The 24,645-nt window shown below is 48.2% G+C and overlaps 1 protein-coding gene across 1 annotated transcript; it reads right to left on the bottom strand.

Moving 5' to 3' along the window:
- Positions 1 to 911: 911 nt before the first annotated feature.
- On the bottom strand, positions 912 to 8,019 carry HMOX1 (heme oxygenase 1). The gene is made up of 5 exons (XM_027541841.1): positions 7,863 to 8,019; positions 6,588 to 6,708; positions 3,939 to 4,430; positions 2,601 to 2,700; positions 912 to 1,643 (listed from the first exon to the last, which is right to left on the bottom strand). The coding sequence occupies exons 1-5, from the start codon at positions 7,886 to 7,888 to the stop codon at positions 1,513 to 1,515; spliced, it is 870 nt and encodes a 289-aa protein (XP_027397642.1). The 5' UTR covers positions 7,889 to 8,019; the 3' UTR covers positions 912 to 1,512.
- Between the last annotated feature and the right edge of the window lie 16,626 nt (positions 8,020 to 24,645).

Raw genomic sequence — 24,645 nt, forward strand, 5'->3', positions numbered from 1 at the left:
TTCACTCTCCCAGACTGAGGGACTACATTTTTACTTTCAGTGGCTTTTAAGACTTTGGGGCTTCCCTGGTGGCTCGGTCAGTAAAGAATTTGCCTGCAACATAGAGACTGGAGTTCAGTCCCTGGGTTGGGAAGATCCTATGAAGGGAATGGCTACCCACTCCAGAATTGGAGAATTCCATGGACAGAGAAGCCCGGTGGGCTATAGTCCATGGGGGTCACAAAGAGTCAGACACTACTGAGCAACTAACACACTTTGAGGACTTCGGACAATGGAAAAGGCTTGGATCTAGAGCTGGCCAGACCTGGTTTAAATCCCTCCTGACCCTCTAGAAGTGGTAACTCCTCAGTTTTTCTGAGGATCAAATGAGATGACATCATGTGAGGTGACTCGCACAGTAAAGAATCACTTGGCAAGAATCACAGAACACTGATCTCCCTCGTTTCATTATTAAGAGTTCACGTTGTGTGCTGTTGGCATTTTACATGCATCTCATTTGCTTCTCAAGACAGGTGAGCTGGGTCTCTGAATTGGTGTTAAAGGTGTCAAAATTGAGCCCCAGAAGGGTTAATACCTAACCCCAAAGGCAGTTACAGAAAGAAGAAAACCAGGGTTCTTACTCCAGTCCCTACAATTCACTGTACAAGACAGATCTTATTCCAGAATTTGCAGCTTTACAGTGAATCCCGTCCTTGGTAAAGCTGTCTTCCATCAAGCAGGGTTCACCCCAAAGACGTGCCCACTGCCTGCTTCAAGGTCGCCCCCACCACCCTCGGAACAGAGCACAACATCTCAAACTGGCTCCTGTGTCACCCGCACTTTCACCTTCTGCCCACCAGACTTTCAAGAAACATGTGAGGAAAAAAGGTCAGTTCCCCAAGGGTAACAGAGCCCAAGAAAAACACATCAAGTTACTATCAGGCCATTTAGTTTATTATTTCACATGAAAGTCAGCAATCAAGGCCACAGTCCTGTTAAACACTTCCTCCCCACCCGCCACAAACCACCCCTACCCTGTTATAAGAACAGAACAGCACACAACAGAATACCATAGTTCAGGCTGAGCCAGGAACACAAAGCTGCTCCAACAAAAACAAGACGGAAACATAAGACACAACATCTTTGAACATATACAAAAATTGCCATGGCCCATAGGGCAAGCGGTCACAGCGGGTCAAAAGGGAGACCTCAGACCCAAGGCTTTTGGAGGTTTTCAACAGCTGTTGCTCTGGCTACATCTTCTGGGCTCTGCTGCAGGAACAGGAAGGGGTGAGTGCTGAGGGGCCAGGGAAGACCCCTTGTCCCACTTTGAAGTTCAGGTCACTGACTGGATGTACTTTGGGTTGGTGGAGATGTCTCAGGCTCCTTTTATCCAGAAGAGAGGGATACAGGGAGACAGCAGGAGCCCTGACAGCTGCCCCCTGCCCCAAGCTCAAGGGAAGGAAGCCAGCCAAGAGGCTGCCCCTCTCCACGAACAGTTTTCATGGCCCCCAGGAGCCAGCACACTTGAATTCACATGGCGTAAAGCCCCACAGCGACCGTGGCCACCAGAAAGCTGAGTGTGAGGACCCATCGCAGGAGAGGTGCCTGGGAGAGGACGCTGGGCTGGGGCTTCCCCCTGGACGCCTTGGTGGGAGCCAAGTCTGAAAGAGAAGGGAGATGATGTTAAGTCCAGGAGGATGGAGGCAGGGCCATTTGACGTCATGGAAAAACAAATCAGAACCACCTCAGCAGCGTCTAGTAAAGTCCCTGCTAGATGCAAACCAGTAGCCCTCTAGCCACTACTTGGATACCTCCTAAGACAGGGAGCTTACTTCTCCAAGCTGTCCACTCTTCCATTTTCGGCCAGATTGTGAGAAGTACTCTCCAGGGATACCCAGGGGACCATAGTTTGAGAATTGATGTATTAGGACTGAGTCCCCTCCCCCCCACCTTGTAATCTCATCAGGAATGGCCACATTCCAGTGTTCCCTGCAAAACCCCACCAACGGAGGGGTCCATGTAGTCCTGGCACGCATGAGCTATGGTGGCACCAGGAGCAGAGGCCTGAGATGACCTGCCAAGCAGGTGGCATAGCTTCACCCCTCCCCTCTCTTGACTCCCAAAGCCACACTCTCGCCCACAGGGAGGGAGGGAGGGGACTCTGGTGCTCTGGAAGTTTCCCATGTTTTCTCAGCACTGCCACCCCCTAGAGAGCTCTCTGAGCGGCCTGAGGGAGGGACTAACCCAAGATAGGACCCTGCGTCCACAGCGGGGGGGATAGCTAGAAGCTGCCCTGGGCCCCTAGCCCCAAGTCAGGGGGTCTCTGCTTGGAAACCATTAACAGACCCCCAAAGGACCTAAATTGTGTGTGTGGCGGTTGGGGGAGGACTTGTCATGACTTCAGAGTATCCTTTGAGTACTCGAAAGTGAGCTAAAACCAGCCCAACCCCCCTGATTCTAGAACTGGGGAGACTGAGGCGCAGAGGGGCATCCTGGTGAAGGCTGGCTCCACCCCTGACTTCCCATTTAAAGCATGGAGAAGACAGAAGAGTCAGAGACACCAGAGCCAGACGACTGGGCCATATGCCTTCCACACACGCCCCCGGGGAGGCCCTCACCTTGCACCTTGCTGCCGGCTCGCCTGTGAAGCTCTGGTGCCTGCAAGGGATCATGGTCCTTGGCCTTCTGGGTCAGCAGGCCCTGCAACTCCTCAAACAGCTGCAAGAGAACAAAGTGCATGTCTCCATGAAAGGTGGGGCCAGGCCTGCTGATGGGAGGTCTGAGGTTTGGTTGTGAAATAGCAAGACAGAACAGAATCACAGCAAAAATACTGAACATCCGGGTTAAGAGATAAGATGTCACAAGTTCATTAACTCGCCTGCCTGCTCTTCCCCAAATGCTCCTCAATAACAGCCATTCTGAATGGCCACTCATGCCCATATGCTGGGTCCCTTTGAAAAGTACCATGTCTTGAGTGGTCCCCAAGCAGGCACTCAATGCTCTGTGGTACTCATTAGCTAGGGTTACAGACCAGGTCATTGCCACTCCAGAGATTCAGTGCCTGGGTGGTGGCTAACCCAGAGGTCAAGCGGCAAGGGCCAGCCCTCCCATGGGACTCTGGCTCCAAAACACCTGTTCTTTCTACACCACCTTTCTGAAAGATACAGCTTTTCTCAGAAGACTGACCAGGTGTGCTGGGTATTTTTTAGCCGTATGCCCAAAAGATGCACATTGCTCAATAGCGAGTGCTATGAGCAATCTCCTCTGGGGTCTCAGGCTGGGAATAAGGAGCCAGGAGAGCATAAACTAAGAGCCCAGTTCCCACAGGGCCTTCAGATAGGAGGAGAGCGACAGAATTCTACATCAGGGTTAGAAGGAATCTCACCCCCACTGGGAACACCCATCGTGGCTCTGCCTAAGAAGTCACCCTTCAAGGCAAAACCTATCTTCCCCTGGATTTGAGACACTTGTAGAAAGACAGATCATGCCTCCTGACTGGGCTGAGAGGCCCAGATGGCAGAGGCCAGGTCTGCGGCATCCGTGAACCCTGCAGTGCCAACCTGGCTACATATGAACACACAGCCAACTTGTATGTTGTCACAGGGAGTTATCACAGAGTGCCACAACGGTGACGCTCACATCATACAATAACCGTGGCTAATGTTCAAGGGCTGACCCTGTGACATGCCCTGCTTTGGGGACTTGATTGATTTAAGCAGTCACAACAACTCCGTGAGCTAAGTGCTATTATATCCCCATTTTACAGATGGGGAAACTGAAGTACAAAGTGATTAAGAAAGGGATTTGCCTAAAATCACCCCGCCAGGTAAGTGACAGAACTGGAACCCTAGACCCCAAGCCTCTGCCCTTAAATACGACCCTTGACCCCCCTGGCCCCCACCCTGGAAGAGCAGCTGGAGGCAGAGGTGGCCTTGCAGCACAGCCCATACCCTCACCTGGATGTTGAGCAGGAAGGCGGTCTTGGCCTCATCCAGGACCCTCTGCCGGACCTCAGGGGTCATCTCCAGAGTGTTCATGCGGGAGCGGTACAGCTGCTTGAACTTGGTGGCACTGGCGATATTGGGGAAAGTGAAGAAGGCCAGGCCCTCCCCGGAGCTGGGCAGATTCAGGGCCTTCTGAGCAATCTTCTTGAGAACTTGGCCCCCAGACAGGTCTCCCAGGTAGCGGGTGTAGGCATGGGCCACCAGCAGTTCGGGCTCGGTGCGCCCCACCTCCTGGAGTCGCTGAACATAGCGCTTGGTGGCCTGCGTGTAGGGGATGGCCTCCTGCCAGCGGGGCCCGTACCAGAAGGCCATGTCCTGCTCCAGGGAGGCCCGGCGGTGCAGCTCCTCTGGGAAGTAGAGGGGAGTGTAGACGGGGTTCTCCTTGTTGCGTTCGATCTCCTCCTCCAGGGCCACATAGATGTGGTACAAAGACGCCATCACCAGCTGAAACCAGAGCAAGCAGGTCATTATCAGAGCATCCAGCCCCTTGGCACTATCGCCTTCAAAGTCATCCTTGTCACCTCCCCAGGCTGGGCTCCCACCTCCTGCCAGCCCCTCTAACCCTCCGCATGTGGCAGCCAGAGAAAGTGTCACAGGAGAAAATTTTCATTGTGCATTGTCTGAGCCTAAAAACCTTTTTATCACACTGGAAAAAATACAAATCCTCATTTCATCCTTGGAAAAATCTAACAAAGGAATGGCTATGCCCATTTTACAGGAAAGACACTAAGGCTCAGAGAGGGTATGAGACACCGAAGTCACAAAGCTAGTAAGGAACAGAAATGGAGCCAAGCACAGGCATGGCTTTCTGGAGGAAGTAACTGAATGAACGTGCTTACAGGAAGACGCCAGGCACCTCTCCCTGGCTTTTGACCTCTGGGGATCCATCTGCAGGGCACAGCTCTCCCCAGAAGACCCCTCTGAACCCCATCACCTCTGAAAGCTGGGCTGGGGGACTTGAGCCCTTGGCTCAGGTAACTCCCATTACACATTAATTTGAGTTTGAAAGAGGACAAAGTTTAGATGTTCCGGCTGAGGTTTTCAGGTGATTTCTGAGCCTTTAATCATTCGTGGGAGCACTGTCTCTCACCAGTGCAGAAACCCAGGCAGCCTGGTACAGAGCAGCCTGGGTTTTCAACTGTGACCGACCTGGCCCTAGCTCCGCTCGGCCAGTCCTCAGCTGGGTGACGGTGGATAAAACCACTCTCCCTCTCTAGGCAATCTGGGGCCTGAGTGACTCTGCACAAGACAAGCCTTGGTCCCCTTCCTTGTAAAGAAGGGTAATCTGACCACAGACTGATGGGGCAGGTGTGCAGCTCAGGGAGGATGGCAGAGGTAAAGCGCTAGGTGCGACCTGGTAGCCAGCACTGAAGCTGGACCGTGGTGATAAAAAACGCTACCTCCATCAGCACAATCCGAGTGAGCACTGGGTCCTCTCCTGGATCTTTGTGCTGACTCTGAACTCAGGGGCCAAGAAGGAAGCTCCAAAGCGTACAGTGGCTGGGTATGGGGTACTCCAGCGGCCACCTCCCCACTCCCATTACAGCAACTGTACATCAGCTTTTTCAGGGGAGTGGGGGCAGAACAAAGGAGTAAGGGCTAAACTCACATCCACAGGACACAGCCCAGGGCTGTGAGCCCCTTAGGGCTGCATGTTAAATCGCCCTTCACTGAAGCACCTCTCCTGCTGGAAGTAGGGGGCATCTCCCAATAGCCAAAGACAGGGTGTCAGGAGTGGTGAGCCACAGCTCCCCACCCCTACTGTTCAACCCCAACAAGCCTCTCCTCACACCCAGCACCTGCCGGGTTCTCTTGTCACATGCTTTCCTTCTACGTGCATGAATTTCACAACTGTGCTGAGTAATAGCAAAAATTCACGCCTCAAATACAATGGGCACTTGAGGAAATCATGCTAGGTATTCCCCTTGGTCCAGTGGTTAGGACTCCGTGCTTCCACTGCTGGAAGCATGGGTTCACTCCTTGGTTGGAAAACGAAGAGCCCACATGCTGTGCAGTGTGGTCCAAAAAAAAGAAAACCCTGCTGTTGAAAAGTCTCATTTCACAGGTGAGGAAAAGGTACCTTGGGGAGATTAGATGGTGCCCATAGTCTTACTATTAGGGGATGGAAGAACTCAAGCTCGAACCCATACTCCCCCTCTTACCTTCAGAGGCAAATAAGATAACCAGCCTTGGCTCGATTTTGGCCTCTCCCATTTTCTTACAGGCTGTGTGACCTTCTGTTAGTTACTTAACCTCTCTGAGCCTTCCCTTCCTCATCTTCCTTATCAAAGCTGAAGCACTAATTAAAATTAAGTGAGTAAAATGCCAAGCAGGCACTAGGTGGTCACTTAAAGAGTACCACTGCCCCAGCCCCTCCACAATACCACATTGCAGGCTGTGAAATCTGCTGTGTGACCCTGGGTAAGTCATTTCCACTCTCTGAGCCTCAATGTCATGACCTGTAAAATGACTCCCTTGAACATGCTCATCGGGTCCCTCTGCATCTCAAGCAGCCATCCCCACTAACACCACTGCTCTGCGCTTTGGGTGCACTCCCACCCAAAGTACCCCTGCCAAGGCTGGTACCTCCAGTCCACATACCTTAAAACCTTCTTGGGTCAGCTCACCCTTCTGAAAGTTCTTCATGAACTCTGCATTCTCCGCCTGGGTGTGCACCTCCTTGGTGGCCTCCTTCAGGGCCTCTGACAAATCCTGGGGCATGCTGCAGAGAGAAGGTACAGAGGTGAACAAGGGAGTCGAGGACAGGGCTCTGGGCACAGTCTCTTCCAGCATGAGCTTCTGAGGGGTACCCCTGCCTGTGTGCAGGACTTAAAAAAGAGATTTCCGCTTTTATCAGGCTTCTCTGCGGAAACCCAGGTTCCCATCTAATACACAGCCACTTCCCCAACTACCTTTAAGATGCAACCCCAGCCACACTTTTCAGTTATTAAAACACTGTAATACGGGTCCCACAAACCAACAGGAAAGGTCTGGCCAATTATTCTCAATAGAGAAGAGAAGGGAGCAGCATCGGTGGGCAAGGTGAACACTCAATTCACCTGCAACTGCTTCCACTGGCTTTTAGACCCAAGATTTAACTCATTAACTTTGTTGAGGTTTCAGATACAGATCTCATAATCCCTTGTAATATTCTGCTCGCAGCAAAGTATTGAAAAAGCTCAAGTAAAACTCAGCTTTACTCAAAGAAACAGTCCCTTTTGGGGAGTATTTCTGCCTCTGCATCCACCTCCCACACGAGTGTCATTTCTCCTTTCTGGCCAGCACTCCTTCAGAAACATCACCCCCTGTTCTGTACATGCTGGTCAAATTCTTGGGAGATGGGAGGCGCCAGACTCAGAGGTGGACAAACCCAGGGCCAAATTCCAGCTAGTCAGGAGACCTTGGCTTGCTTGCTGTGCCTCCTCTACTATGCCACTCTCATACTGCAAACGCGGGCTCAGTAGCCGGGGTGATGTGCTCCTTAATTCGACAGCTAGCCAGAGGTGGTGGATGCGGCCAAGAGGAGTCCCCAGTAAGAAAGCCAGGCTTTGTCACCCAGGCTCAAACAGTCGCGAGGATCCCGGATTAAGCAGACCGCTACCTCCAAGCACTCGCACAAAACCAAAACCAAAGTCGGTCCCACGACAACACTCCCATCAGGTCATCCACAGGGAGCCAGGCATGTCAATCACCTTTCATCTCTCCAGCTGCCCCACCGGGCGGGACTGGCACCCAGCTCCTCCTAACACCAAAGCCCCAAGTGACCGTCGCCCGTTCAGCGAGGTCGCTTCCTGCTTCCCGGCTCGGTCTCGGGAGCTCTTCGGGAAGAGGGAGCTGCCCTGCCCGGGAGAGGCCGGTCCCCCGCCCCGCACTTGCCTGCTGTCGGGCTGCGGGCGCTCCATCCTGCGGCTGTGTAGGTGTGGGGTCGATGCTGGCTCCGAGAACTGCGGCTCCGAGAACTCCGGCTCCGACGGCCCAGAAGTGGATGGAGGAGGTGGGAGGGCTACGGTGCCGAATCCCAGCTTCGCCGTCTATTTATCCCCGGGGCGAGTCACGTGGCCGCCGCCCGCTGGCCTTTCCCCACTTTGGGGCCCGAAGTTGCAACACCCGCGGGAGCCGGCGCCCCGCCCGCCCCTGGCCTGCGGGGGCGGAGGAGGAGCGGTCATATGACCCGTGGAAAACAATCTATTTAAAACAAGACGTAAAAAAAAAAAACTTCTGGAAATCTGTGCAGCAGTGTGATTTTGCCCCTTTCAGAGCCTCCAGCCCAGAAATGGTACTTGAATACCCCAGGAATCTGAATGGTTCCAGAGAGCTGGGAGGCAGGGATTCTTAGAGCAGGAGGCTGCAGGGCAATGTCAAGGACTCACCGTCCCCAGACCCTGTCTGCAGTCCCCCGCACCAGCCTGCTCCCTAAGTATCACCTCCTTCTGGGACCCTCAGCTGGCAGCCTGAGGGTCTTCCTCATGTTCCTTTTGGCCATTTTTTTCTTTCTTGAGCACCTACTAAGTGCTAAAGACGGTACTGTTTTCATGGTTCATCCCTACAGTTACCCTATGAGGTAGATCTCTACCATTTTACAGACAGAGAAAATGAAGCTAGGGGGTGGGTGGGGGCAGGGATTAAGTGACATGACCAAGGATACACATAAAGCAGGAAAACGGGACCCAAACTTCAAGTCTCTGCCTGTCTCCTTCAGGCCCTCTTAGCACTTGGTTCCCAGCAGGACAATGATGTTGGTCATCCAGACCACCTCCCTGCTCACCTGCGTAGGAGCTCATTGAGTCTGAGTTATCTCATCCTCATGACTCAAATGATAAAGAATCCGCCTGCAATGTGGGAGACCTGGGTTTAATCTCTGGGTTGGGAAGACTGCCATGGCAACCCACTCTAGTATTCCTGTCTGGAGAATCCCCATGGACAGAGGAGCCTGGCGGCCTACAGTCCATGGGGTTGCAAAGAATCAGACATGACTGAGTGACTAAGCGCACATGTGGTACCCACCCGGGCCTGGAACAGAGCTGGTCCTGTGATCAACTATGGAATTGATACTGCATGAGATTGATCACTTAGGATCAGGGGAAGCAGGTCACTGGGCAAGCCCAGATGACAATTCGAATGACAATATCAAAGTCTCTTCCCAAAGTTGCAATTCTGGATTCTAGATTAACAAAACAAAGAAGTTTAACTTTGACTCAGGACAAGGATGTTGTTTGGAAAAGAGGTAGCAAGTGCTCCACTTCTGAAAGAATGTGAGTACAAGCTTGAGGACGGCCAGCCCAGCCATCAAGCACGGATTCTTGGATTGGGGGACTACAGCGGCTGAGGCGGTCCTTTCTGGGGGTAAGTAGAAGTCTCTGATGCTTGGAGACAGTCTGGAAGAACCAAGCAGGTACTGGAGGTCAGTGTGTCCATCTGACCCAAGGTCAGAGCTCTGGCCCATGATCCATCCTCTTCCAGGATCACTGACCTGAACTTCAACCACCAAATCAATCTAGAGACATGGGGGCTGCTCAGTCTTCTAGAGAGGGGGGCTATGCCAAAGAATCTAGCTCTTGGTATAAATTATATATTGACCTTCTGCTTCGATGAACAATGATAACAATACTAATAGCTAATATTCATTGAGCCCTTCCTGTGCGTCAGATACTATACTAAACACACGTATTAACAGATTGCTACTGCTACTGCTAAGTCACTTCAGTCGTGTCTGACTCTGTGCGACCCCATAGATGGCAGCCCACCAGGCTCCCCCGTCCTTGGGATTCTCCAGGCAAGAACACTGGAGTGAGTTGCCATTTCCTTCTCCAATGAATGAAAGTGAAAAGTGAAATTTAAGTCACTCAGTCATATCCGACTCCTAGCAACCCCATGGACTGCAGCCTATCAGGCTCCTCCGTCCATGGGATTTTCCAGGCAAGAGTACTGGAGTGGGGTGCCATTGTCTTCTCCATTAACAGATTAAATCCTTGTAATAACTCCATAAGGCTGTTACTGTTATTGTCCCCATCTTACAAATGAGGAAACTGTGGCAGAGAGGTGAAGATAACGGTTTGAATCCAGGCAGTCTAACACAAAGATTTCAAAAGTTCAAGGTAGGGTCTTGAACTTTTGTTCTTGGTCTTGTCTCAGAATCCAGTAGAAGGTGAAACAAGCCAAAAAACAAACCATGGTTTTTCCCGCTAGAGCCCAGAAGTCACCTCCATGGTTGTCCTTGAAAGGCTCATTCTACAGAGGATGGCATTTACCGGTTCACAAGATTCACAGAGGTAAGGACTAGAACTGGAGCTGCTAGCAGATTTCAAAAAAGAGTTGCCAGGAACTTTCTAGAAAGAAGGATTATTAGAAACAGATATCTCCATTAGAATGTAGGCTCCAGGACGACAGGGGTTTTGTTTTGTGAATCTCCAGAGCCTGGAACTGTGCCTGGTAAGTAGCAGACAATCAACATTGAATGAATGAATATATGCCACAAGATCTCTTTCTGGTAAACATGATCATACAGCTAGGTTGCCAGAAAGAGTTGGAATCAAGCTACAAGTTTTGATCTTAGTCTGACTTTACTGATCACTTACTGTGTACAGAACCCTTATGTGTAAGACTGCATTTAATCCTGGCAAAAGCCCTGTGATTTTCATCTCTGTTTTGTCCACGTAAATACTAAGGTACAAAGAGGTAAAGTCGTTTTCCCAAGTCACATAGCTAGTAATAGCCAAGCCAGGATTCAAAGCACAGCACTTGGAAGCCAGAATCCATACTTCTGACCCCCATATCACATGCCCTTTTATGGGAGGCCAGTCTATCCTCCAAGAGTTTACAGGATAAGAGTGGGAAAGTCTGAATGCTTGCCGTCAGCCTGTCCATTCAGAAAGCCCAGAAGGTAAAGCTCATATGATCTGCCATTCTCATACTTAACATGGGGGAGCAGAAGATCCAAGAGGAGAGTGACTTCGCCAGGCTGTGCCCCACACAGAGCCTTCAGTGGCCCAGGGGTCCTGGTTCCAAGTCCAGGCTCATTCCTCACTACAGGTTCTTCCGTGAGAGCCCCTGACTTAGCCAGAACAGACCCCCCCACCCCACCCCACCAACACACACACACAAACACACACAGACAACCCTAGGGCGGAGGGGGCTGGATAGGGCTGATCTAGTATCTTCTGTCCCAGTGTTGAGCCTGTGACCTTTCCCCATGCTGATTCAGCTTCCTGACTTCCTCTTCTCTGTTCTCAAACAACTGGAATGATTTAAATATTTCTCCTCCTGTGGTAGGCTAAATAATGCCCCCCACCGTGTCTACATCCTAATCCCCAGAACATCTGAATATGTTACTTATTTTACATGGCAAAAAGGATTTTGCAGATGGGATTAAGTTAAGCATCTTGAAATGAGAAGATTATCCTAATAAGATCAGAAAAGTCCTTATAAGAGGGAGGCTGGGAGGTTACAGATACAGAAGGTGATGTGATGAGGGAAGCAGGACAGAGATATTGGAAGATGCTGTGCTGCTAACTTTGAAGACGGAGTTAGGGGCCACGAGCCGAGGAAAGCTGGTACCCTCCAAAAGCTGGAAAAGTTGAGGAAGTAGATTCTCCCCTAGAATTCCAAAAGGGATGCAACCCTGCCCACCCATTTCAGGACTTCTGACCTCAGGAACTCCAGAGAATAAATCTGTGTTGTTTCAAACCACTGTGTTTGTGATATTTGCCACGACAGCTTCGGGAAGCAGGACTGGGTGGACAGAGAGATCCTTCCTGCCATCTCCCTGCATGATGCCTAGCATTCCACCATTAAAGTGTTGTTGTTGTTCTTTAGTCACTAAGCCATGTCCAACTCTTTGTGACCCCATGGACTGGAGCCCGCCAGGCTCCTCTGCCCATGAGATTTCCCAGGCAAGAATACTGAAGTGGGTTGCCATTTTCTCATCTCGGGGATCTTCCCGACCCAGGGATCGAACCTGCGTCTCCTGCACTGCAAGCAGATTTTTTTTTACCACTGAACCGCTTGGGAGTTCCCTGCCCCCCAAATAAAGCTTAATTCCATCAGAGAACCCACCACCCTCTCTCTGGATTCCCTTGCAGAGTCAAATACTTGAGCAGCTGAAATGGGCCAGTTTTATTATGTGTGGAGCTAGAGGTACAAAGCTGAAGAGGCTAGAACCCCACTTTGACAGAACATGGGTGCTCAGTGTCCTCATGAAGTCTGGGCCCAGGGAAATTATCCAGAAAGGGGGTAGGTAGCAGCAAAGCCATATGTAGATGGAAATGGGAAAGAAACACTGGAGTTTGCTCTGAGCCAAGCTTTCTCCCAAGCAGGGTCCCATTTCATCCTCCCCATACCCAAGAGGTAAGCATTTATCTGTGGTAAGCAGAATCATGGCCCCTCAAAGATGTCCTTGCCTAATCCTTACAACCTGTGAATATGTTCTGTTATCGTCGAATAGGATCATTACCCTTTGCAGGAGGCCAGTTGTAAATGTCTAACCTGAAGCCTATCTCCTCCTCAATCACCCTTTGCACATGTAATTAAGGTCACAGGTCTCAAAGTAGGGAAATCACTGCAGAGTCTCTGGAAGGGCCCAGTCTAGATGGGCCCAGTCTAGCCACATAAACCCTTGCAAGCACAGAACTTTCCCTGGCTGGAGATGTCAGAGAGATGTGAAGTATGGGAAGCAATAAGTGATTGTGATGCTAAGTCAGTCAGGTCAAGGTGGGCTCCACAGGCTGGGAGGTGTGGGAGGATCATTCTTTGGGGCCACAGGAAAAAGTCAGAGTTGAGACCCCAGGTGGCCCAGACCTGGCAGGGACAGGCAGCAGCCTGGAGGTCAGCATGGCTGAAGCAGAGAGCGGGAGGGGACAGGTGGAAAATGGGAGCAGGAGAGACATGTAGCCTGTGAGGCCTGCAGGCCATTGCTAGGACCTTTGTAAGTAGGGGAGACCCAAGGGCTGGGAAGGGAGGAGTGCTGGGGTCTCACTGGGTTTTCCTGGGATCAATCACTGGCTGCTCTGGGTGACACAGGACATTGGCAGAAGGCAACTGACCACACAAATCCAAGGAGAGACGATGCTGGCTTGCAAAGAACAGAGAGGTAAGTGGCCTAGGGCATGCATATTGTAAAGGCAGAGCTTTACATGTTAGGATTAGAATAGGAAGTGAGTTGTGAGTAAGAGGAGCTGTCAAGGATTAACTCCAAAGTTTGAGTTCAACCATCTGAGAAGATGGAATGATCAGTTGGCTGTGATGGGAGACCTTCAGCAGCTCAACCTTGGACACATCCCTTTTGAGATGTATGGGACAGGGCTTTGCAAACGCGGTGCAAAAACTTGAGTGAAATGGGAAGCGTCTACCCTTTTCTAGAAGTTTCACTTCCTCCTGCCAGCAGGGAAGACTGCCCTTACCTAAGCATCCAGCTGGAGGCTGAGGAAGCAGCTGGGGTGACTCAGCAAAATCTGCCTTTCCTGTCTCCGCCAGTCCCCCTCCCAACCATGACACAGCAGAAATGGCACGAGGGGAACGTGGAAACCGAGACTCAGCTTTCCGAAGGCGCCACCCCTCCGCCCGCCTGGAAAACGGAAGCGGCATGGGCTGCAGGGAGGGGCTAGGGCTGCGGCTCCTCAGGCATGAAAGTGAAAAACCAAGGCGAGGCCTCCGTGGAGGCTGGGAGAACACAGGGTTGGGGGTGAGAAATCTTTAGCTTCAGCTGGACCGGTTTTCCAGGCGAATCAGTGGACTCTTTCCTGGGTGTCCTCAAGCAGGGGTAGCCAGACCGCATCCATGCCCCGCACGGATCAAAGAGAACAAGCAAGTCCTTAACCCAGGGAGTGTAGGGGGATGGGGTGGAACGGGGAATGCCACGGTGGTGTGCAGGCTACATAGAGCCCAGCCTTGGTCTCCGCAAGGTAGACGAGCCCCAAATCATGAAAACCATCCTCAGTCTGGACTGCAAAACACTGAATCTTTCTAGGTTGCAAGAGGCCTGATAAACAAGATTGACACCCCAGCGACAGAATGGGAGAAAAACGTTTGGACTTCTTGTAACAGACAAAAGATGAATATGGCTAATAAAAGGGCTCCTTATAGAGATGTATAACTGAATCACTTTGCTGTCCACTTGAAACTGACACAACACTGTAAGTTAACTGTACCTTAATATCAATAAAAACAAAGCGGAAAAGGAGAGGGGAGGGAGAGCTCCCAGAAGCAGGAAGACAGTCACCAGGAAATGTTAGCATTTAATAGGAGTTGATTATCATTTCCCTTCTGGGAGAACTGGGTACCCCCATGAAAGAGCAGGAGAAGAGGGCCTGCCCGGGCGCAAGATGAAACACTTGTTCATTCCTTATCTCTTCTTCTCCTCCTCCTCCTGATTTGGCTGATAAGGCAACTGAGGTGCTGGCAGCACTTCTCTGGTTAACACTCGTGATTAGCTCCACGTAGCCCTTGGGATAAAGTGCAAGCTTTTCAGTCTAGCCCTCTGCCCTCAGCCCAGGCCACGTCTCCAGTAGGAGGGATCCCACCCGTCTCGTTTCCTTACACCCTGTGTGCTAGTTTCAGGAATACCTGACTACTCCTGAACTACAGAAGCTCCCATCCCTCTGGGCCTTTGCTCCAGTGGTCCCTCTTGCCTAGAATGTTCTTTCCGGTGCTTTTGCTTGGCTACTCACCTTTCAAGACTCAGCCCAGAAATAGACCTCCAAGAAAGAGGTAAACCTATAAAGCATACAGAATAAAGCATAAAGGAAAAACTTACTGACCTCAGATTTGGCAAAGATTTCTCCAATACAACCAAAAGAAAAGAGCAGAAAATATTAAAAAAAAAAAAAACAAAAACCAATAGGACTTCATTAGAATTTAAAACTTTTGCTTTTTTAAAAGACACTGTGACCGGGACTTGCCTGGTGTTTGAGTGGCTAAGACTCTGTTCACACCAAGTGTAGGGGGCTGGGGTTCCATCCCTGGTGAGGAACTAGACCCTGCATGCCACAACTAAGACCCAGAGCAGCCAAATAAATAAATACTAAAAAGAAAAAGATACTGTGATGCAAAAAAAAGAGGTGTCTTTTAATAGACACCTATTCTATTTAATAAAATAGAAGAGAATATTTGCAAAAATACATTCAACAAAGGATTTGTCTTTAGAATATGTAAAGAATCAATATGATTCAATAACAAGGCAAATAAGTGAATCTTTTAAATAGGTAGAAAGTTTCAGCAAATAATTCACCAGAGAAAATAGATGGATGCTAACTAAGCACATGAAAAGACATTGAAGTTCATAGGTCATTTTGTTGTGGTTGTTGTCCAGTTGCCAAGTCATGTCCAACTCTTCTCAGCCCCCCAGATAGCAGCACAACAGGCTTCCCTGTCCCTCACCACTTCCCAGAGTTTGCCCAAGTTCATGTGCATTGAATCAATGATGCCAACCAACTATCTCATCCTCTGTCGCCCTCTTCTCCTGCCGTCAATCTTTCCCAGCATCAGGGTCTTTTCCAATAAGTTGGCTCTTCACATCAGGTGGCCAAAGTATTGGAGCTTCAGCTTCAGCATTAGTTCTTCCAATGAGTATTTAGGGTTGATTTCCTTTAGGATTGACTAGTTTGATTACCTTGCAGTCCTAGGGAGTCTCAGGAGTCTTCTCCAGCATCTCAGGTCATTAGGGAAACGAAAGTTAAAACCGGTATGACATACCACTATAAACCGATTCGAATGGCTAAAATTAAGGGCTGACTCTTCCGGCTATTGAAAATGCAGACAAAGGAGAACGTTTACTGCTGGTGGGAACATGAAATGGTACTTGCCAGAGGCCAAAGGCCAGAGTGTGCCCCACCACACTCTGGTGTAAGGGTTATGCTACTTTGGTATAAGGGTTGTTTTGAGCTGAAGACAACTGAGAAACAAGAAATGTCAGAAAACCACTTCTCTGCTTTTCCCCTGATTTGTCTGAAAGCAGGCTTAGACAACTCTAGACTCGTAGCCTAGGGATGGCACCCCAAAGAACGGGCATAACAAACCTTTCCAAATTAACCCTTATCTTCCACGACTTTCCCTCGTATGCTTACCCTCCCGCTGCTTGCTGCCCCCAAAGCCTAAACTCTTTTTTCTTTATCTTGTCACCTCTCTACACCCTTATTCTGTTAAGATGCTACATAAGCCTCAGTTATAAGGATCTTTTGACTAATTCACCACAGTGTTTCTCCCACATGAATGAACCCTCTGCGTTTTAACACACTCTGCTTCTCTTGTCAATTTATCTTCCCTCAGTTTAATTTCCAGGGCCCCAGCTGGAGAACCTAGGAGGGTAGAGGGAAAGGTTTTCTTCCTCCTATACAGTACAACCACTTGGAAAAACAGTCTGGCAATTTCTTAAGAGCCTAAACATACACCTGCCATTCAACCCAGCCATTCCACTCCTAGGTATTTATTTGCAAGAAATGAATGCATATGTCCATACCTGTACATGAATAATCACAGTAGCTTTATCTGCAAAACCCCAGACTGAAAACAACCCATCTACAGGTAAATGGGTAAACAAACCGTGGTACGAACATGCACTGGATTATCAGCAATGAAACAGAATGAGCCACCACTGATCCATACAACATGAAAAAATCTCAAAAGGATTCTGCTGAGGAAAAGAAGTCAGACCTTCCCCTAAAAGAGTACTTACTGTATAATTTCTTTTATGTAAACTTATATATAAACAGGGCATTCCTGGTGGCTCAGATGGCAAAGAATCTGCCTGCAATGCAGGAGACCTGGGTTCAACCCTTGGGTCAGGAAGATCCCCTGGAGAAGAAAAATGGCAACCCACTCCAGTATTCTTGCCTGGAGAATCCCATGGACAGAGGAACCTGGCAGGCTATGTCCATAGGGTTGCAAAGTCAACACGAATGAGTGACTAACACTTATATATAAATTATATATGAAGTGTATATAGAAATACGTAAAATTCTGGGAAGTGTAAACTAATATAATCAGCAGTTCTCTTGTTGCAGGGGAGGATAACAAAGAACGGTGAGGAAACTTTTGGGACTGATGAATAAGTTCATTACATTGATTGTGGAGATAGCTTCCCAGTATACTCATGTCAAAATTCATCAGTTTGCATCCTTTAATATATAGAGTTCATTGTATGTCAGTTACATCTCAATAAAGCTGTAAAACAAACCAACTTGGCTCAGACTTTTCCTGAAGTTCTTCCCCTTGTCTTATGGGTCCCTGGCTGAGGTCCCTGTCCCCCAGTAGCCTCCATCCTGACTGTAAGATCCTTGAAGATAGCAAGGATCGTGACACTCCCTATATCCAGTCCCTTCATATTAAATGATCTTTTCATATTAAATGAAGGAGGCTTAGCAGGGTTAAATTTCCTGCCCGTGGTCACATAGCTCACCTGAGACATGAGGGAGGCCAGGTGTGTCTGGCTGTAAAGCATACTGAAGTTCTACAACAATGAACTGTCTAGAAATCCTGGGCCTGAGGTGGTGAGGAATGAAGAAAGACTAATATCTTTTTCTAACATTGCCCAGTCTCCATTAACACAGGTCCAGGGACTGAAGACCACAGCCAGACCAGGCAGCAGTCCAGTGTTAGGGAGCTCAGACTGCTAAAAAGCTTGGCCAATATGGAGCCTGACTATGGCTCCAAGACCTGGTTGGACCCGGTTGAGTCTGATCACAGCACTTCCACAAAGGACTGTAGTCATATCTGGGATTCATGACTTATCATGTATATATTTTTCAACACTAAGCTTTTATTTCCTTGTCTGGCAAAACAAGGAGTCATAACAGCATCAGCTCAAGGGGATGTGGTGAGAATTAAATCAGTTCAAGATCTGTAAGAAGCTCGAAGCTGGGCCTGGCACAGGAAGCCTGAAGTGAGTGTTAGCTGTTGTTTGGTCTGAGAGTGGCATCTAGTTCCCCTTTCAGGGCCCCCAAGAGCCTTTTTCCTATCTAAAAGTTTCTGGATGGTTCTGAATAGGGTCAGGCTCACTAATACCTGACAAACTTTGCTCTCAGTTGGGAGTTTTGAACAACAGATTTCTCATCTTTTTTCTCAAATAATCATCTTTGAAGTAATTCCAAATACACAGAAGTTGCAGAAATACTACAGAGAATTTCTGTATGTTTTCACGGAGATTCACTAGTTGTTAGGTTAGAATTTGGTCCCTTTTGTTTAACCATTCATTCTCCCTCTCTTTCCATTATATATATGCTCTTTTTGACATTCATCTATGAATTTTTTTTTCCTGGCTCATTTAGCATGTAGTATATCCAGAAGACTGTCTCTGGTAAGCTGCGATCCAATTATAAACATCAGGAAATGTGACTTTCACACACATTCATTATATTAAAGCTATGTTCAAATTTCAACAAGTGCCCTCAAAGGTCCTTAACTGCCCTTTCCCTCAGTCCAGGTTCTAACCCTTGCATTTAGTTGTCCTGTTTCTTTGCCCTCTGCCTTCCTGTGTTCCATGACCTTGTCTGGCCATGATCCGGACCAGCAGTTTCGCAGACGATCCAGCTTTTGACTAGAGCCCCATCTCTTAAAGAGGACCATCCCGCCGACCCCACTGGGCTCTGCAATCTAAAGTGTGAAGCCCCCAGAGCTGTTCCTGGCCGCAGGGAAGTGTTAAGTTTCCTAAAACAGGGATGGGAGGGAGGCGGGCTGGGGAGCCGCGGGAGGGGGGAAGGGGAAGAGGGCTTGCTGGGGGCGATTCAGCCGTCAGCCAGGACCGGCTTGATCCTGGGAGTCGCCGCTGCCTGCCTAGTAACTGGGACTTTGCCCGCAGGGATTAAGGCGGGAGCAGTTGGAAACCGTGACTCGGCGAAAACAGATCTCGGGACCGTGACTCAGCGAAAAGCTGCTGGGGACCGTGACTCAGCAAGACGTGCTGGGAAAGGATTGCTCAGCAGGGCAGGCGGAGCCCGGTCACGTACGCTGGCGCCCAGGCCGTCCGCAGGAAGGGGACAGCGTTCTGCCCTTGACCCCCTGACCCCTCCTTACCACCTCACCTTCCTGAGCTCAGCTAACACCATCGCCAAACGCACAGGCCTGGCTACTGGGAGGCTTAAATGAGCTCAGAATGGCAGGGGTTCACAGGGTACCTTAACAAATGACCTGGAGACAGTAACTTGGCCATTCACTGCCTCCAGCAGCGTGGGAACTGCTGGAGCCCTGGGAAGGTGGGGTTGGCACAAATGAGTGATCAGCGATTTCCTTCTGCCCAGTTCAGTAAACACTTGGTTGTCTCTCTGGGTCTTCAGTTCCTCCATTTTAAAACTGAGGAACAAAGATAAACTCCCTTCACTTAATGCCATTTCATGAATCTGTTATCATCTTTGAATTTTAAATAAATACATTTTTTTAAAGAATCTGTTTTTACCTATCAGTTATGAAAGTACTGAGCTTCCCTGGTGGCTCAATGCCTGCAAAAGCTGCCTGCCATTGCAGGAGATGCAGGTTCGATCCCTGGGTGGGGAAGATCCCCTAGAGAAGGAAATGGCAACTGTTTCCAGTATTCTTGCTGGGAAATCCCATGGACAGAGGAGGCTGGGGGAGCTACAGTCCATTGGGTCACAAAAGAGTCGGACACAACTACAGCAACATCTGAAAGCACTGCACGGCCACTTGGCTCACTGAAGTTTATAATTTCACACTTGGAGAAAATTAGAGTTAATATGCTAGGCAAAGTGTAGCATACTCACAAAGGAGTAAATATACAATATGATGAAAGGTAAAAACAGTGACCACAGTTTAAGAAGTAGGTGTCTTTCTTTACAGCCTTTTCCTATGCAAATTCTGTATGTTGTGATAATGTCTATTTTGTGCCTCCCCCCTTTAATTAACTGCTTTCTCAAATTATCACAACCCGCTTGTAAGCCTCATTTCAAAGGCTACACAAAAATCCACTGAGTGGGCATATTCATTCCTTCAAAATATAGTTAATCTAAATAGCCAGCACCTACAATAAACCTTTGGGTTGCTTTCTGTTTCTTTTCTCTTTCTTCCTCCCTGCCTCCGTCCCTCCCTCCCTTCTTTTCGTCAGAAGGGAAAGATGAATATTTAAAACAAACAAAAATAACCTTAGTGGATTTCACATCCTAGAGGAGGGGCATAATTCATATCAGAGATTTGCCTTTTTGATTTTTGAGCACACTTTGCCTGCCTCACACCCATCCTACAGGGTCTGAAAGGAAAAGGTGAAACAGAAGGAGAAAGAGTGAAGAGGGAGGGGCTTCTGAGAAGGTCCTTCAGCCTCAGCTGGAAAGTCAGCCCACGAAAGTCAGAGAACAGTCCTGCTGCCACATTGAGGTTTAGGGTGAGAAAGTGGTGAGTGGCCACTGGGCTTGTGGGCAGAGGCAGCAAATGTGCAACTTTAAGGCACTGCCTATGCTGTGTGCCCTGTAATTCTCTACCACCACCACAGATCCTCAGGCACAGGTTCAGGCACAGGTCTTGGTAGGAATGAAGGAGAAGAAAAGAGATGGCAGTCGCAGAAGCAGGAAAGAAAGGCAAGAAGGCTGGCTAGGGGGACTGTGAGCTCCCCCAACAAGCAGTGCCTTGGGTGGAGGGGGGCGGCGCTGGGAGCTTTGCATTTGAAAATTAGAAAATAGGGTGCTTCCATATAATCCAAGAAGTTGGGGTGTCAGGGAGGTACAGGCTGGGTTACCTAGCATTGTGAATATCAACAAAAGGAACATCTTTAGGCAAAGTGTTTCCTTATATAAAACAAGTAAATGACAAGGCCCGTGAAGCACAGGGACAAGTCCACACTGCAACTAGAGTAGCCCCCGCTTTCCACATCAAGAGAAAAGTCTGAATGCTGCAAGACCCAGCACAGTCAGAATAAATAAAGGAAAGAAAGATACCTGAATTATAACTAGGCTAAGAAGGTTCTTTGGGACACCATCTCGTCTGCTGGATTTTCAAGTAAAGTCACTATTCCTTGCCCCAGCAACTTGCTTCTTGATGTACTGGCCTGTTGTGCGGTGAGCAGTATGAACCTGAACTTGGTAGCACGTGGGGAATGTTGTGTCCCTCCAGAATTCATATGTTGAAGCCCTAACCCCCAGTACTCAGACGATGACTGTGTTTGGAGATGAAGTTAACACGACGCCTGGAGGGTAGCTGTAATCACTGTGACTGGCGTCCTCCTAGGAAAAGGAGAGATACACAGAGCCCTGGGGGCACGCAAAAGGAAGGGTCACCTGCAAGCCAAGGGAGAGGCCTCAGAGGAAACCAGCCCTGCCGACATGCCCTTCCAGCCTTCCGAACTGGGAGAATGAGTGTTGCCAGCCAGTCTGTGAACCACGGTCCTGGCATCCTTAGCAAATGAACACAGGGTCCCAGACTCTAAAACCCAAGGGACCCTGAGAGATCAGGCTTGTCCAGTTCCACCTTCCTCTACCTCTTCTCTCCCCATGCTCCCCCTTGAAATTTTTTAAAAATGTATTTGGCTTTGTTCTGTCTTAGTTGCAGCACGCCAAATCTTTGTTGCTGTGCTCAGGCTTCTTTAGTTGTGGCAAGAAGGCTTCTCTCGAGTTGTGGCGTGCAGGCTTAGTTGCGTTGTGGCATGTGGGATCTCTGCTCCCTGGTCAGTTATCGAACTTGTGTTCCCAGCTTTGGAAGGTGGATTCTTAACCACTGGACCACCAGGAAAATCCCTCTTTCTCCCTTAAAAAAATTTTTTTAAGTCTATTTCTTTTAAGTCTTTATTGAGTTTTGTAAGTCTTTATAATATTGCTTCTGTTTAAAGTTTTGGTTTTTTGGCCAAGAGGCATGTGGAACCCTGGGGCCTTAGTTCCCGAACCAGGTGATCAAACCAGCACCCCCTGCATTGGGAGGTGAAGTCTTAACCTCTGGACTGCCAGGGAATACCTTCTTTCTCCCCTTTCACTGTGGAAGCATTTCAGACCTCTTAAGAAGCTGAACAGAACAGCATACCCTTCCCTGAGGTCACACACTGGTGACACTTTGCTGCTTTTCTTTCTCTCCCTCCTTTTCTCTTCTACAGCAGAACTTGGGAGATCTTTGCAGGTTTGGATCCGGATCACCACCATAAGGGAAAGATTGCGATCATGGGAGTCACGTGATTTTTTGGGGTTTTCCCAGTGCACAGCAGGGGCTTCCCCGGTGGTGCTAGTGGTAAAGAACCTGCATGCCAATGCAGAAGACATAAGAGACATGGGCTTAATCTCTGGGTTGGGGGGATACCCTGGAGGAGGGCATGGCAACCCAGTCCAGTATTCTTGCCTGGAGAGTCCCATGGACAGAGGAGCCTGGCGGGCTACAATCTATAGGATCACAAAGAGTTGAACACGACTGAAGTGACTTAGCACGCAAGCTCGCACAGTTCGTATCAGGTTCTAGTTACACTGTACCGTAACCTGAGTGTGCCATAGCATTATGTCTTAAAAAAAAAAAAGATGTATATACCTTAATTTGAAAATTCTTTCCTTATCACACTAAGTGAAATAAGTCAGAGAAAGACAAATACCATATGATGCCACTTATATGTGGAATCTAAAATATGACACAAATAAACCCATCTATGAAACAGAAAGAGACTCACAGAGAAAATGGACTGTTGCCAAGGAGGGAGAAGGTGTGCAGGAGAGATGGAGAGAGAGGTTGGTGTTAGCAAAAGTAAGCTTGTACATAGAGAATGGATAAATGGCCAGGCCCTACTGTACAGCACAGAGAACTACATTCGATATCCTATGATACTGACATATGTACACTACTATGTATAAAATATGTATAAAATTTCCCCTGTATAGCACAGGGGAAAAAGAAGAAGGTACAATCTGTCTTTAGGACATAAATTCAGTTAACCTTAAAAATGCACTCCAGGACTTCCCTGGTGGTCTAGTGGTTAAGACTTCACCTTCCACTGCAGGGGGTGTGGGTTCAGTCCCTGGGTGGGGAGCTGAAATCTTACATGGCCAAAAACATAAAACAGAAGCAATATCATAGCAAATTCAATAGAGACCAAAAAAATTGCACTTCAATAGACACTGAAATTGAATGTGTTAGTCGAGTCAGTTCAGTTCAGTTCAGTTGCTCAGTCGTGTCCAACTCTTTGCAATGCCATGGGCTATATAGCCTGACAGGCTTCTCTGTCCAATGGATTCTCCAGGCAAGAATTCTGGAGAATTTCCTTCTCCAGGGGATCTTCCTGACCTGGCCTTGCAGGCAGATTCTTTACCATCTGAGCCACCAGTGAAGCCCATAGACGTTAGTTGCAGACAAATACCGTTGGATTCCACTTCCACAAGATTCCTAGAATAGTCACATTCATAGAGTCAGAAAGTACATTGGTAGATGCGGGAGGCCAGGGGTGGGAAGTTAGTGTTTAATGGGGACAGAGTTTCAGTTTAGGAAGGAGATGGATGATGGCAAGAGTTTCACAACGGTGTGAATGTACTTAGTGCCACTGAACTGTACAGTTAAATATGGTTAAACAGTATGTTTTATATTATGTGACTTTTACCACAATAAAAAAATTTTTAAAAATCCTGTGATAAACCATAATGGAAAAAAATATTTAAAAAGGAATGTATATGTGTGTATATTTATAATGCTAATTTCTTAGCTTTACAAAAAATATATAATATATATAACATATATATATATAAGATATATATATATATTCACTCTGCTGTACAGCTAAGAAATTAACACAATATTGTAAATCAACTATACTTCAATGAAAAAAAAAACTTTCTTTCTAAAAAATGCTAACCATCACTTGACAACACAGGGTTGACACAAACCTTCAATTTGAAAAAAAAAAAAATGCAGTATCTGCAATCCCAGTGAAAAGAGGTATGCCTGTACTTTTTTCCAGCACTGTTTATAAGTAATTGAAGATCTCATGACCCTTTATCTGTGAGAGCAAGGGGTCACAGTATCATTATCACAATAAAGTGACCACTGACTCTGTGACGTCCTTCGTCTGTCCACATTCCATTTCCCCAGGAAGCCCCCAAAACAGTTCTTTAAATTACAGCTTCCTCCTTTCTAACCCAGTCAAGGTCCACGTCTTCCTCTTGGTTGTCTTTTTAGTGTCTTTTGTGACATTAACTCACAAAGAATTGTTTTGAAGGGTCAGGTCAGTTGCCTTGAAAATGTATGTTTCGTGTTTTAGATTTGTCTTTTTTTCTCTTGATTAGATTCTGGCAAGAAAATTAGAGATACCAAGGGAACATTTCATGCAAAGATGGGCTCGATAAAGGACAGAAATGATATGGACCTAACAGAAACAGAAGATATTAAGAAGAGGTGGCAAGAATACACAGAAGAACCGTACAAAAAAGATCTTCATGACCCAGATAATCACGATGGTGTGATCACTCACCTAGAGCCAGACATCCTGGAATGTGAAGTCAAATGGGCCTTAGAAAGCATCACTACGAACAAAGCTAGTGGAGGTGATGGAATTCCAGCTGGGCTATTTCAAATCCTGAAAGATGATGCTGTGAAAGTGCTGCACTCAATATGCCAGCACATTTGGACAACTCAGCAGTGGCCACAGGACTGGAAAAGGTCAGTTTTCATTCCAATCCCAAAGAAAGGCAATGCCAAAGAATGCTCAAACTACTGAACAATTGCACTCATCTCACATGCTAGTAAAGTAATGCTCAAAATTCTCCAAGCCAGG

The sequence above is a fragment of the Bos indicus x Bos taurus genome, chromosome 5, assembly GCF_003369695.1.
Source record: "Bos indicus x Bos taurus breed Angus x Brahman F1 hybrid chromosome 5, Bos_hybrid_MaternalHap_v2.0, whole genome shotgun sequence".
Lineage (NCBI taxonomy): Eukaryota > Metazoa > Chordata > Mammalia > Artiodactyla > Bovidae > Bos > Bos indicus x Bos taurus.

Excerpts from the sequence above, each read along its gene's own strand:
- HMOX1 (XM_027541841.1), bottom strand. The coding sequence starts at position 7,888 with ATGGAGCGCCCGCAGCCCGACAGCAG. Across the intron at positions 4,431-6,587 it reads TGACCCAAGAAGGTTTTAAG|CTGGTGATGGCGTCTTTGTA; the intron begins GTATGTGGACTG and ends CTCTGGTTTCAG. Across the intron at positions 2,701-3,938 it reads CCTTCCTGCTCAACATCCAG|CTGTTTGAGGAGTTGCAGGG; the intron begins GTGAGGGTATGG and ends GTTCTCTTGCAG.